Genomic DNA, 15071 nt, shown 5'->3' with positions numbered 1-15071 from the left:
AGCTCTACACTTTGTTATCTCAGATTTCTCCAGCATCTGCAGTTCCTACTATCTCTAATACACATAAGTGGCCAGTTTAGGACCTTTGCTGCTGTCACTGACATTTAGTAGCAGTAGGTAGGGTCTCAGCCTACCTGCTATAACCTGCTAGGAAGACCACCTGGTGAACCATGCTTAGGGTGAGATAGTGGTACTCCTAATTGGACACTTTTTCCAAACATGCAAAAAAGAGCTGAACTCAAAGATGTGTGGGTCAGGTGGACTGGCCACACTAGATTGCCCATTGTGTCCAGGGATATGCAAGCTAGGTGAATTAGCGATGGTTACAGGTTAGGGGGTGGGTCTGGGTAGGATGGTCTTTGGAGGGTTGATGTGGACTTAATGGGCCGAATGGCCTGCATCCACACTGTAGGGATTCTATGGCATTCTATACAATTCAAAAGGTAAAGTGAAAGTGACAGCCCTTGACATCAAGGCAACATTTGACCAAATGTAGTATCAAGGATCGCTAGCAAAACAAAAGAGTATCGGGGCATTCTTAAGAAAGAAATCAGGAAGGCAAAGAGGGGATATAGGATAGCATCGGCAGCTAAGGTTATGGATAATCTAAAGAGATTCTACAAATACATTAAGAGCAAGAGGGTAACTAGAGAGAGGGTAGGGCCCCTTAAAGATCAAGGAGGTCAACTTTGTGTTGGTTCCCAGGAGATGGGAGAAATAATGAATATTTCATGTCAGTTTTTACTGCAGAGAAAGAAATGGAGTCTAGAGACTACAGAGAAATAAATCTTGATGTTTTAAAAACAATTCACATTGCAGAAGATGAAGTTCGGGAGGTCTTAAAGAATATAAGGGTGGATAAATCTCTGGGACCTGATCTAATGTATCCCAGAATGTATTGGGAAGTAAGGGAGGAAATTGCGAGACCCGTTGCAGAAATGTTTTCATCATCTATAACTACAGGTGAGGTGCCTGATGGCTGGAGCGTGGCTAATGTTGTACCTTTGTTTAATAAAAGTTGTAAGGAGAAACTGGGGATACATAGACCTGTGAGTCTGACTTTGGTTGTGGATAAATTGTTGGAGTTGATTATAAAAGGTAGGATTTATGGACATTTGGGGAGGCAACAGTAGATTAAGGATAGTTAGTATGGTTTGTGCAAGGAAAGACATGTCTGATAACTTTATTGAGTTTTTGAGGAAGTTACTAAAAACATTGATGAGGGCAGACAGTAGACATTGTTTACTTGGATTTTAGTAAAGCCTTCGACAAGGTTCCACATAGTAGACTAATTTGTAAAGTTAGGTCACATGGGATTCGAGGTGAGCTTGCTAATTAGATACATAATTGGATTAACAGCAGGAGACAGAGAGTGGTGGTGAAGGGGGACAACAAGGTGCAGGGCTGGATGAACACAGCAGGCCAAGCAGCATCATAGGAGCAGAGAGGCTGAAGGGTTGCTTTTCACACTGGAGGCCTGTAACAGAAGTGTTCCACAGGGATTGGTTCTGGGTCCTCTATTGTTTGTCACTAATACAAATAATTTGGATGAGAATATAGAAGGCATGGTTAGTAAGTTTGCAGACAACACCAAAATTGGTAGCATAGTGGACAGTGAAGAAGGTCTTCTAAGATTACAAAGGGATCTTGATCAAAAGGGTCAATGGGCTGAAAATGGCAGATGGAGTTCAATCTGGATAAATATGAGGTATTTCATTTTAGTACAACAAACAAGGGTAGAGCTTATAGAATTAACGGTAAGGCCTTGGGTAGTGTTGTAGAACAGAGGGACCCAAGGGTGCAGATACATAATTCTTTGAAGTTTGCGTCACATTTAGACAGGATGGTTAAAAAGGCATTTGGCATGCTGACCTTCATTGTTCAGTCCTTTGAGTACAGGGGTTGGGAAGTCCTGTTGAGGTTGAACAGGACATTGGTGAGGCTTCTTCTGGAATGTTGTCTCCGGTTCTGGTCACCCAGGTATAGGAAGGATATGATTAAGCTGGAGAGGGTTCAGAAGAGGTTTACCAGGATGTTGCCAGGTATGGATGGTTTAAGTTATAAAAAAAAGGCTGGATAGGCTGAGACTTTTTTACCTGAAACGTAGGAGGTTGGGAGGTGGCCCAATAGAAGTTTATAAAATAATGAGGGTATTTTCCTTAGGATGGGGGATTCCAAGACTAGGGGCACATTTTTAAGGTGAGAGGAGAGAGATTGAAAAAAGACATGAGAGGCAATTTTTTTATGTAGAGGGTGGTTCGTGTATGGAATGAACTTCCTGAAGAAGTGGTCGATATGGGTACAATTGGATAAGTACATGAATAGGAAAGATTTAGAGGGATATGGGCCAGGAGCAGGCAGATGGGACTAGTTTAGTTTAGAATTATGTTTGGCATGGACTGGTTGAACCAAAGGGTCTATTTCCATGCTGTATGACTCTATGATTCTACATAAAAACTGAGCAGATCAGAAGCTAGTAATCATGCAGCAACTAACTCACTTCCTAACTTTCCAAAGCCTGTCCACCAACTACAAGGCACAAATCAGGAGTGTTATTGAATACTCCTGACTTGCCTGACTTAGTACAGCTCTAATAACACTCAAGCAGCTCAATCTCATTCAGGGCAAAACAGCCTGCTTGATTGGCACCCCATCCACCACATTCAACATTCACTCCCTCCACTACTGAGGCACTGCAACAATCTACCATCATTACATCTGAACCCATTCAGCTCTTTTTTCCTTGTTTGGATCAAGGCTGTAATGAGGTCAGGAGCTAAGTGGCCTTCTGAACCCATGATCTCTGCCACCTTGAAGGACAAGGGCAGCAATTACATGGGAACACCACCCCCTGCAAATGCCCTCCAAGCCACTCACCATCATGACTTGATGGCTATTCGTTCATTGTTAGTTGGGCAAATCCTGGAACTTCCTTCCCAACAGCGCTATGGATATATGTAGCCATCCTCCAGCCCTGAAGTGGTTCAAGAAGGCAGATCTTCCAGCTTCTCCAGGGCAATTATTGATGTGCAATAAATGTTGACCCAGAGCAACTCCTATATCCCGTGAACAAAAAAAAAATTAGATATCTACACCCGCATGAAATGCAACTAGGGATCCTGTGAATGCAGAAGCAGGGTTGCCTCCAGCTTTCCAGCTCATTCATGTCCTCTCTGTAATGATAAAATTCAGCCCACTGCATCCAGAAGTTTATGTTGCCTGTTGCTTGTCAAAATTGCATGAAGTAGGCCTCCTCTCAGTCAGGAAGAAAGAAGTAAGAACAAAGAGCTATGACCCAGTTAAAGGCTGTCGGCCTTTGAAATAGAAACTGAAACATCTTCTTTTAACCAATAAAGCTATGCCACAAGATTTAACTTTTTTTTAATCAAAACGTAAACCTTATTGTATACATAACAAAATTAAATACAGCTAACACAATTAAGCTAACACTATGGCTTATAACTACTTAGGTTATACATTCAGATTACTTCTTACTTTCCCTAAGAATTCTCTCATAAGACACATCAATCTTCAAATCAATTACTTCTGTATGATCCTCCCATAAGTATGACACTGTCCTCGCTAGAATTTTTCCCCACCTATTCTGAGGTAAACCTTTTATTTACTCTTTTGATTTTTGAGGTTTTAGTTTCTTATTCCAGTTACCTTTCCAATACTTAAATACTAATCTTGATGTGGAGGTGCTGGTGTTGGACTGGGGACGAAAAAGTCAGAAGTCACATGACACCACATTATATTCCAACAGGTTTATTTGAAATCAGACAAGCTTTTGGAGCAAGCCCCTTCGTCAGGGGCAGTGAAAGAGGGGAGCACACAGACCCAGAGTTTATAGGCAGAGAGATCAAGGGCACAGAGATCAAAAGATCATACAACTGGTGTGAGTGGAGTGTCAGGTGATAAGTCTTTGCAGGTGACCAAGAGTGTTAGACAGTGTGTAAAGTGTCAACAGCTGACTAACCAGCGAAGGTATGAACTGTAATCCGATTAAATGAGGCAGAGGGATAGCTACAAAAAATTTAAAATAAACTGGTGCTGGAGACAAACTAAATGACTAGAATAACATGATAGGTATAAGGGTCACATGCTGAGGGGCTAACCAAAGTAGTCAGTAATTCAAAACTGTACAAACTAATTAAGGTAGAGAGATCATGACAATTTATCAAGGTGATGTTGTCAAAACAAGAATTTCTGTTTTTAATTCTTCTGAATGTATTCTACAAAATGTAAGATAATATTGTTTGACAATCTTTGTTGGATGACTGGTATGTTTATATTGAAAACAAGCATGTAACGAATTGCATTGTCACATAGACCAAGCAGAATATTCTTACTTCAATAGCTGATTCCACCAGATATGAATATTAGCTTGATCAAAATGATTTATATGGTCAATTACTGTTGCAATTGTTCAAAATTTCAAAATAATTTTCTGCCAATCCAGAAAAAGAGTATTCCAAATCATGGTGTTATATTTAATTAGGTACCACAAGATGAATGGAGTGGTTATTCTCCACAAAGTAAAGAGGATGAAATTCCTTGTCGGCGAATGCGCAGCGGCAGCTACATTAAAGCAATGGGAGACGATGACAGTGGGGACTCAGACACTAGCCCTAAACCTTCTCCAAAGATTTCTGCACGGCGTGAGAGCTATCTCAGGGCCACCCATCCGTCCCTAACAGAGCTCAGCACACTCAAGTAAGTAGAAACACTTGTTTAAAAAAACCTGAAGCTGACACCTTTGTCGGCATTTTTATTCATTCTGGAAAGTGGGGACCAATGACTATGCTGCCATTTATTGCCGATCCCTACTTACACGTGGTTACAGGCCTTTTACTTTAGACTGCCATGTTTTCATATAACTAAGTGGCATGCTAGTCCATTTCAGAGTCAATCATAATGATGTACAGTGAAGTCATGTCTAGACTAGAGCAGGTTCCCTCTTCTAGATAACGTTAATGAATTAGTTAGGTTTTTATCACAGTCTGAAAACCTCAAGGTTACTTTTATTGATATAAAGTTCTTGTTCCAGTTTTGAAACTATATGCCTACATTTGTGGCAATCCACTGGCGACTAAAATAAAATTTCAGCAGATTTGTGCAGAGGCATTATGCACCCAATACTTGAAAGTTCACAAATTAACAATTTTCCATGGATTAAAGAAAATTTTTTTCCTTATTACCTTAAATGACCTCCTTCAGAATGAACTTCAAGTCATGTCCTTAGAGATGCATCTTGTGATAGATGAGTAATAACAGTTAACAAAATAATTATAACTAAATGTTATTGTTGAACTTCTCTTTTAATTGATTATGTTATGAAATGTGAATTTTCAGTGCTGGGAATAGATTTTCACAACTACAGAATCACAGAATTGTAACAGCACAGAAGAAAGCAATTTGGCCCATCGTGTCAACACTGGGTCTTCAAATGAGCATCATTACTTGATACCAATCTTCTTCTTTTCCCCATATCCTTGCACATTATTTTTATCCAAATAACCATCCCATGCCCTCTTACATTCTTCAGTTGAATCTGCCTCTACCACATTTCCAGGCAATGCATTTCAAACCTCAACTACTCACTGTGTGATTTTTTTTCTCATGTCACTCTTGCTTCTTATGCACATCACTTTAAATCTGTTCCCTCTCATTCCTGTTGCTTTTACAAGCAGGAACACCTTCTCCTTATCTACTCTTTCCAGCCCACTTATGATTTTGAAAACCTCTATCAAACGTCCTCTCAGCCTTCTCCCTCCAAAGAGAATAGTCCAACTTTGTCAATCTGTCCTCATAATTAAAGTTTCTCATTCCTGGAACCATTCTGGTAATTCGCTTTTGCATTCTCTGTATGCATTCACATCTTTCCTGTAATGTGGCACACATGACTGTACATAACACTTCAACTAAGATATCACAAAAGTTCAACATCAGCTCTTTTCTTTTGTACTCTATGCCCCTATTAATAAAGCTGAGGACACTTTTTGCTTTACTAACTGCTCTCTCCACCTGTCCCCACCATTATTGATCTCTGTATATTTATACCCAGGTCCCTTAGCTTCTGCACCCCTTTAGAATTGTATTCGTCTTTTTATCATCTTTCAATGTTCTTCCAACCAAAGTGCATCACTTCACATTCTCTGCATTGAACCTCATCTGCCAAATATCTGCTCACTCCAGCAATTTGTCAACTACTTTAGAATTCTACCTTAAGTGGATGAAAGCAGTTAAAAATTCTTCTTTATTCAATTTCAGATGGCTTTAATGACCATAGTGGAAACTCCCATCCCCTTTTCTCATTATTCTTTGCACCCAGAGACAATAATAGTTCAAATGCAATTTTATTAAGAAGTAATAGCCTTCAAAACAAAATCAATTTTCAGTCTGTTGGATTTGCCATGAGTTTGTAAAGCATTAATGATACAGGATTCTGAAAAGTTGCTTATTCACGTGGCTACAGCACAATTCATAAACTAGGAAAAGGATTTAATACACATATCAATTCCAACAATTCTGTATGTACACTACCCCCAAAAGACTAGCAGGAGTTGAATGTAAATTTAGTCACAACACCCTTGCCTGCACCAGATAGCTACGCAATGCCTAGTATGATTCCCAACAACTCATGCGTTAGCAGAGATTTTGGGATTCAGAAACCCACTGGTTTTATTTTCTTTGGCTCCATCTTCGTGATTAGTTTCAATGTGGGAAAATTCTGTATGTAGAGAGGAAATCTATGGAAACCAAAGTGTATCAGCTCAGAAGAACTCCCATAGAAATGATGTAACTGAATTTTTTTTAACAGTTTGTGGGTCTTATACATCTTAAAGTTTGCACTGCACTTGCTGCCCTGGGTGTAAACACTTAGCTGATCATTGGCCAGGAATAAAACCTGAAACCTTACTTGATCCATCTAGGCCATCAACTCTCACCTCTAATATACACTGTTTATTTTAGGATACAAAGCTCCATAACTCAGAGGCACCGAACTTATGAGAAAGTAAAAGCATTCACCGAAGGGAAAGATAAAATTAAATGCTGATCAAATTTCATGGATATTTCCAGCTCATTCAGAGTTCTCCAACAACATTTGAATTTCCCCTGGATTGTTATTGGACTGGAAGTAGGTGGAAGAATGGAATCACACTGGTGGTTGTTCATTCACAATACACCACAAGACCATGATGTAAGCAAAACACTCTGGATACTCGAAATCTGAAACAAAAACATGAAGTGCTTGGAGATGCTCAGCCGGTCTGACAGCATCTGAGGAGATAAAAATGGCGTTACCATTTTGAGCTTAAAATGACTCTTCTTGAGAACTGACTTCTCTTACCACAAGATCTCTCTGTTAGGATGCAATTTGAAATAGTTCTGGAAATTAGAATAGTTAACAAAGCCAATAAATAACTGTTGCCACTGCTTCATAAAAGTCTACAGCTATTACCATGCAGCAGTAAATTATTACCATGCATAGCTTTTAATAATGTAACACTCCAATTGTTGTGCATTACACTTTAGTTCCACCAGAGATGGACAACTAATGCTGACCTTACCAGTGACTCCCATATCCCTTGAAAGAGTAAAGCATCTGGGATAATGTCTTCAGTTTTTGGAAACATAACCTTAGGAGAGATATTTCGACATTGGAAGAGATATGGTACAGGTTCAACAGTATTACACTGGGGTTTGTGAGCTTAAAGGACAACTGATATGAAAAATGGCTTGTACTTCCTTGAGCTTAGAACATAAAGGGATGATCCATTTGAGATTCCTAAATTATAAAGGGATTTGATTTTGATTCCCTCTACTAAGAGAAACTTGAACTAAAAGGCATACCCTTAGAATTACACCTTGGTCTAGAATTTATTATTGAATAATTTGACCAGTCTACACATACTGTTGGTATCCAGCCAGACCCAAAAGCAAAGAGATTCAATGTTGTGACATAACCTACATAAATATATCTACATATATTGAATAAAAAGTAATATATTTTGTTAAAATTAATGTATATTAGACATTTAAAGAACAAGATTCTTCCTTAAAAGATAGAGATGGGAAGAATTTACTTTCTTCTTGGAGGGTAGTTAGTATTTGGAATTCTCTTCTCCAGGAAACGGTGGAGGCTGGGTCATTGAATTTATTCAGCACATTAGTTGACAGATTTTTGATGGACTTTGGATTTGAGGGTTCTGGATGACAGACAGTAATGTGTAGATGAGACTACAACGACAAGATCAGGCACAATCTTATTAACTAGTGGATCAGACTTGAAGAGGTGAATGGTTTACTCCTAAGTCTTATGTCCTTATGTTCCTACTCATTCATTTAAAAGCAAATGCTCCAGATGCTGGAAATATAATGTAATTTTTAAAAATGCTGGAAATACTCAGCACCAGTATTTTCTGACATTTATATATTGATGTTTCATTCCAGTTGAGCTCATGTAATATCTTTATATACAATAGTTGCTGACAATCAGGTTGGTCCAACAACTTGTATATATATTTTTATATATGAACATATAGTATATATATTATATATATGTATTTAAATGATTTTAATGTAGGAAGATGTCAAAGGAGTGTTATCAGACAAAATTTAACATTGATCACCATAAGATGTTAGGATAAATCTTATTCAAAGAAGTAAGTTTCAAGGAGCAATTTAAAGGAGAAGCCACATGCTGAGAATTGGAGGGGTTTAGGAAGCAAATTCCAGAATTTAGGACCTGACACAGAAATGAAGATATTCAGGAATGTGAGAGAGGCTGGAATTGCTAATGGTAACTACTAGCCATATTAATTCAGTTGTGACTAACAGTGAAAACAACAAATAGGAACCGTAAATTCATAAATCTAAACATGAGAATGGTTTCTGTTTCTTAGCATCACTGCTAATGACAGTATAGTTCTTTTAATGCCTCCTACATCTTTTGGTTTCTTGCCAAGCTTCTTCATCCCACTACCAATGAGTCATCTAACCACCCCCAGCTTTCCTATTGTGATTTGAATGAGCAGGACAGTTTTTGTCACATATGATACTATTAACGGGAATAGTAGCTTTCTATTTTAGTAATCAGTGGATGTCAAGCAGAACGGCTTGCAATTAAAACTTATTACTTCATTGGTATTATTTACAAAGGATTATATTGGAAAATTACCTCAAGAACATCTTCTTTTAAATTGTCCACAAATTTTGCTGGCTTTATGCAGCTCACTACCAAGTTCTCAAGGGCAAGTAGGGATGGACAAGTAAGACTCGCCCAACCAGTGATGCTACATCTCATGAATGAATGAAAAAAGGATAAAATCAGAGCAGTTACTCTTTTTTTTCATTAAGAAGCATATCTATGGAGAGGAACAGAGACAATTGGTGGAATCTTGGAGAGTTCTAGGTGGTGTGGGTTAGATGTGACAGAATTGGGCAGGAAGTTAGACAAGGTCATCTTGACGTCAAGGTCATCTTGCTCCATTTTTCATCAGTGGTGCAGCAAGGTTCTCGCTAAGCGGCAGCAGCAATTGTTAGGGTAGAGACTAACACTTGTTAAACACCTTCTTAATGCCACTATTTATCTAATTAGTATTCAGTCTCCTGTCTTACCAAACCCACCAAACAAACTAGATGTGGGGAAAACTCAACAAAGAAACCAGATCACGTATGGCAGATTCAATTCACCATTTGCCCCAAGCAACATCCATATTGCCTATGACCAATCTGGTACCCAGAGCACGATCAACACGCACCAGGCATGAGTGCATCTACTCCACAGACGTTGGCAGCCGGCATCCCCCAACCGATCCTGTTGCTTCTACTATGCTGGAGCAGCGCACTCTGGAAGCACAGATGTGTACTATAGGGTGCTCTTGCAACTAGCATTGAAAAACTAACGCAGGGACACGCTGCATGTAGGTGCAGTCACCTAGCTCACAGTCTGGACCAGGCTGTATCTCAGGGATTATCGCTTCCTGTTTTAGCCCTCACTTACTTAGAACCTACCTCTGCTTGCTCACATCATCCCTGACCTACCTTACCTTACCTTGCATTGTTTTGTCAATGAGCACAATCATACACTCGGAAGTTCAGTCTAGAGACGCACATCTTACTGTTTAGCAGTGTGCTGGGTCTATCTCCCACATGCATCATGTGGCAACAGCTCACGTGACAAACAGGCTGCAAGTGTAACAAGCAAGTAACCATGTCTTAGGGGAGCAGTCCTCACTGGAATCCATGAAGGCACCCATTAGTCAGGAGATCTTGATGTACTCAGTCAAGAGCAGCCTCACAAGCCAGTTAAGGGAATTGGCCATGGTCAGGTGTCCAGTTAGTGTGTTCTCTGTCAGGAGGTCTGTGCCTCTGCACTCCAGGGAATGGGTCATGCTCAGTCCATTGCATCCATAGCTAACATGATCAGGGAAACATATAGGTACCAGTCAGGGATCTGGGCATATGTTACCAGGGCTTCCCAGTCTTGTCAGGCGAGGGGTTGGGCCAGGGTCGGTCTGTCAGGTCTGCTCACAGAAACAAAGGGGGAAATGGGGGTGGGGACCAAATACGGCCATTGCCACAGGACTGACCACCTGCAGGTTAGTATCTGGGAGCAGCAGACTCTGGACAAGGATACAGTTGTAAAGAGGAGGGCAGCAGTTAAAGCATGGCTGGGATGGGTGTAGTGTAAGAGGGGGCCATCCATGATCAGGATCACCCTGATTTCAAGTGGGAGACCAGTAAATGAGCACATCTGCACAGTCACCTCATATGCCAGGGGCTGTGTGGGGAAGGAGGGAGGTGTAGGTCCATGTAGATAGTTTGGGTACAGGAAGTGAGGACGTGTGAAACTTGTGTGGTTAATGGGATGGGCAACTCAAAATGGGATGTGGATGTTTGAGGGCTCACCGGTACGTTCAGGCTGAGGCCGGAGACATTGGCAGTGGTACACTCACTGTGCACCATGCACCACAGTGACAATTGAAAGTGAGCAATGGAGAAGAAAATGGCTGTGAGCACACTTGAAGTGGGTGGGGTAAGTAATGTGACCAGTGAGGGAGAGGGGCTGCACTAAACAACACTCAACAGGGCTTTTATAAAGGGAAAGAACATCTTTGGAATGCCAGCACTCGTTCAGGTACACAACCAGCTTTTAAAGATGTCACGGGCGCGAGGGAAGCCAGTTTCTCAGCAGATATCTGCAAAATGGTGAGTTGTTCCAAGAACAATGCACGGTATGCTGGGCGGAAATCAAACATGAAAGACATCACGGAATAGAGACAAGGTAATTCATGAGTTGAGTTGGGTAAGGTAGGGCAGGAAAACCTGCTAGACCTTGTGATCAATAGCCCCCCAAAAAGACCCGTCACAATTTGCACATTTCATCTACTACTTCCTGCAAATGCATTCAGTTCCATTCCGTCACATATAATGATTTGCTTTAAAAGTGGCTTTCAAATACCTTGTCCCTCCTAAAATAATTTGAAATCATTGATTTATGGAAGGTTACATTTATTTGCAACATGTTATTATAAACAGGAATAACCTCATTCAATGCATTTTGTATAAAATGCAGTAAACTGAGATGCACATCTATATTAATTCTACACCACAGATTCCTGGTTTTTGGGTCTGTCATCAAAGTAATTCCTGTTCATGGGGAATTCTGAGACAAATTCTAACAAAATGTAATCAAATAGCATGGTATGTAATTGGAATACAGGTCATGAGAAAACACTGATGGGTGAAATTTGGGTATCTCAAGATATTCTATAAATATATTAAGGGAAAGAGGATAACCAGGTAGAGAGTAGAACATATTAGGGACCACAGAGGCAATTTGAGCATGAAGCCAGAGAAAACTGGTAGGGTGTTAAAAGAGCACTTCACTCACAAGAAAGGTGGCATAGGTACAGAATTCAAGAAGAAGGTCTGGGAGGTTTTTAAGCAGATTGACATGGGGAGTGAGGAGGTATTAGAGGTTTTGGCAGGCTTAAAACTGGATAAATGCCTAGACTTGGATGTGTTTTATCCCAGGGTGCTCTGAGAGATAAGGAGGAAATTACAGTGGCTCTGACCATTTTTAATTCCTCTCTGGTCACAGGGAAGCTGCGAATGGACTAGACAACAGCTAATGTTGTTCCACTTTTCAAGAAGGGTGGCAGAGATAAACCAGGGAATTACAGACCAGTGAGTTTCAAATCAGTGGTGGGGAAAATGTTGAAGAAAATTCTGAAGGAGGGAATTAATGTCCACTTTGAGAGGCAAATTTTGATCAGGGATAGTCAGCATGGTTTTATCAGAGGGAGGTCATGCCTAAGAAATTTGACAGAAATCTTTGAGGAGATGATCAGGTGTGTTGCTGAGAGTAATGCAGTTGATGTAGTTTATATAGATTTCGGCAAAGCCTTTGGCAAGATACCATATGGAAGGTAAATACTCCTGGGATCCAGCATGACTTTGTGAGTTGGATCAAAAATTGGCTGAGTGGTAAGAGACAGAGGGTGGCGGTAGAAGGCTGTTTGTGTGACTGGAGGACAGTGCCCATTAGAGTACCACAAAGATCAGCACTGGGTCTCATACTGTTGGTGATATATATATAAGTAAAACAATGAGAATACTGGGGGGGATGACAAGTAAGTTTGCAGATGACACAAAAGATGGTTAAAAGTGAGGAAGAAAGTCTACAGGAACATGAGAAAGTCCTCAAGCACACTCGACCATTCAATATGATGATGGCTGATCCGACATTCCTCGTGTCCATTTTCTTGCCATTTCCTCATAACTCTTGACTATGAGACACAAGGGAGTAGGAAGCCCTGAGGAACTGAGGGATCTTAGGGTGCTCGTTTACAGATCCCTGAAGGTGGCAGGGCAGGTTAATAGGATAGTTAGAAGGCACAAAGAACATTTGCCTTTATCAGTCATGGCATAGATTATAAGAGCAGGGAGGTTATGTTGGAACTGTCCAAAACTTTGTTAGGCCACAGTTGGAATACTGTGTGCAGTTCTGATTGTCACGTTATAGGAAGGATTCAATGGCATTAGAGGGGTTGCAGAGTAGATCCATGAATCATAGAATCATACAGTACAGAAGAGGCCCTTCAGCCCATCCAGTCTGTATCACCAAAAATATACTACTACCTACACTGGTCCCAATTTCCCACACTAGGCCTACAGCCTTGAATGTTATGACACTTCAAGTGCTCAGCTAAGTACTTTCAAAGATTGAGAGATTTCCTTCCTCAGCTATACTCCCAGGCAGTACATTCCGGATTCCTACCACCCTTTGGATGAAAATTTATTTCCTCAAATCCCCTCTAAACCTGCTGCCTTCCACTTTAAAATTATGCCCTCTTCTTATTGATCCTTCAACTGAAAACAGCAGCTGCTTTCTGTTCACCCTTTCCATGCTCTTGATAATGTTAAACACCTCTATCAAGGCCCCCTTCAACCTTCTCTGCTTCAAAGAAAACAACCTAAGATTATCCAGTCTCTCTTTGTAGCTAAGATGTTCCGTCCCAGGCAACATCCTGGTGAATCTCCTCTGCACCCTCTCCAATGCAGTCACATCCTTCCTTTAGTGCAGTGACCCAAACTGCACACGGTACACCATCTGTGGCCTAACTAAGTCCTGTACAGCTCCAACATAACCTCATTGCTCTTACAGTCTATGCCTCAACTGATAAAAGCAGAAGTTCCGTATGCATTTTAACTACCCTATTAACCTGTTGTGCCACCTTCAGGGATCTGTGGACAAGCAGCCCTAGATCCCTCTGTTCCTCTGAGCTTCCTCAGTGAGTATTCTCCTATCGTGTTCCTTCTTCCAAAGTATATCAGCTCTCATTTTTCAGGGTTAAATTCCATCTACCACTGATCTGCTCGCCTGATCAAACCGTTTATATCCTCCTATAACCTAACACCATTCCCCTCACTGTCAGCCACCTGGCCAAACTTAATTACCATTTCCCACCCCAGCCCCCCCATTCTCATCTACATCATTTATGAATATCACAAACAATAAGGGACCCAGCATGGATCCTTGTGGTACACGGCTGCACACTGGGCTCCAGTCACACAAACAGCCTTTTACCACCATCCTCTGTCAACTGTCACCCGTTTTATCACTTTTCCGTGTTAGCCTGTGTCACAGGCCTTGATGAAATCCATATAAACTACATCACTAGCCTCATCTGCACTACCCTCATTCAAACACCCGGTCATCTCCTCGAAAAATTCCACTAGATTTGTTAGACGTGACCTCCCTCTGACAAAGCTACGCTGATGATCATTGATCAAACCTTGCCTCTCTAAATGGAGATTAATTTTCTCCTTCACTACTTTCACCACTGATGCAAGACTCACTTGTCTACAGTTCCTTGATTCATCTCTACCACCCTTCTTGTAAAGTGAGACCACATTAGCTGTCCTCCAGTCCTCTGGGACCTCCCCTGCAGCCAGAGATGATTTCAAAATGTGGGTCAGAACTCCTGTCATTTCCTCCCCATCTCCCACAGCAGCCTGGGATACAGCTCATCCAGACCTGTTTGCTTTTAAATCCCCCAAAACCTCTAATGCCTCCTCAATTCTTACATCAATCTCTTCCAGTACATCACAGTCCATCTTCTTGAATTCTGTACTTGAATCCTCCTTTGTCCAAATATAGCATTCACCAGGATGTTGCCTGGAATGGAGCGGTTTAGCTACGAAGAGGGGCTGGATAGACTTTGGTTGTTTGGAGCAGAGACATCTGAGTGGGGAGCCATATAAAGATGTATAAGATTATGAGGGGCATGGACAGGGTGAATAAAAAGGTGCTGCTCTCTTTAGTTGAAGAGTCAATAACAAAGGGGCATAATTTCTGGTGAAAGGCAGGAGGTTTAACGGGATTTGAGGAAAAGTTTTTCACTCAGAGAGTGATGGAATCTGGTACGCACTGCCTGGGAGGGCCGTAGAGACAGGAAACCTCACAACTTTTATAAAAGTACATGAATGAGCACTTGAAATGTCATCAAATTCAAGGTTCTGGGCCAAGTGTTGGAAAATAGGATTAGTGTAGATAG

The 15071-nt window shown here is 40.9% G+C and overlaps 1 protein-coding gene across 1 annotated transcript in view; it reads left to right on the top strand.

Annotated features, from left to right (window-relative positions):
- dlgap1a (discs, large (Drosophila) homolog-associated protein 1a) overlaps window positions 1-15071 on the top strand; it is a 37605-nt gene that overhangs the window by 20588 nt on the left and 1946 nt on the right. Inside the window, exon 2 of the mRNA XM_020528271.2 lies at window positions 4502-4716. Within this exon, the coding sequence (XP_020383860.2) occupies window positions 4502-4716 (215 nt within the window). The remainder of the gene's footprint in view (window positions 1-4501; window positions 4717-15071) is intronic.

The sequence above is a fragment of the Rhincodon typus genome, chromosome 4 (genome assembly GCF_021869965.1).
Source record: "Rhincodon typus isolate 14 chromosome 4, sRhiTyp1.1, whole genome shotgun sequence".
Lineage (NCBI taxonomy): Eukaryota > Metazoa > Chordata > Chondrichthyes > Orectolobiformes > Rhincodontidae > Rhincodon > Rhincodon typus.
This window is presented reverse-complemented; position numbering and strand designations above follow the sequence as displayed.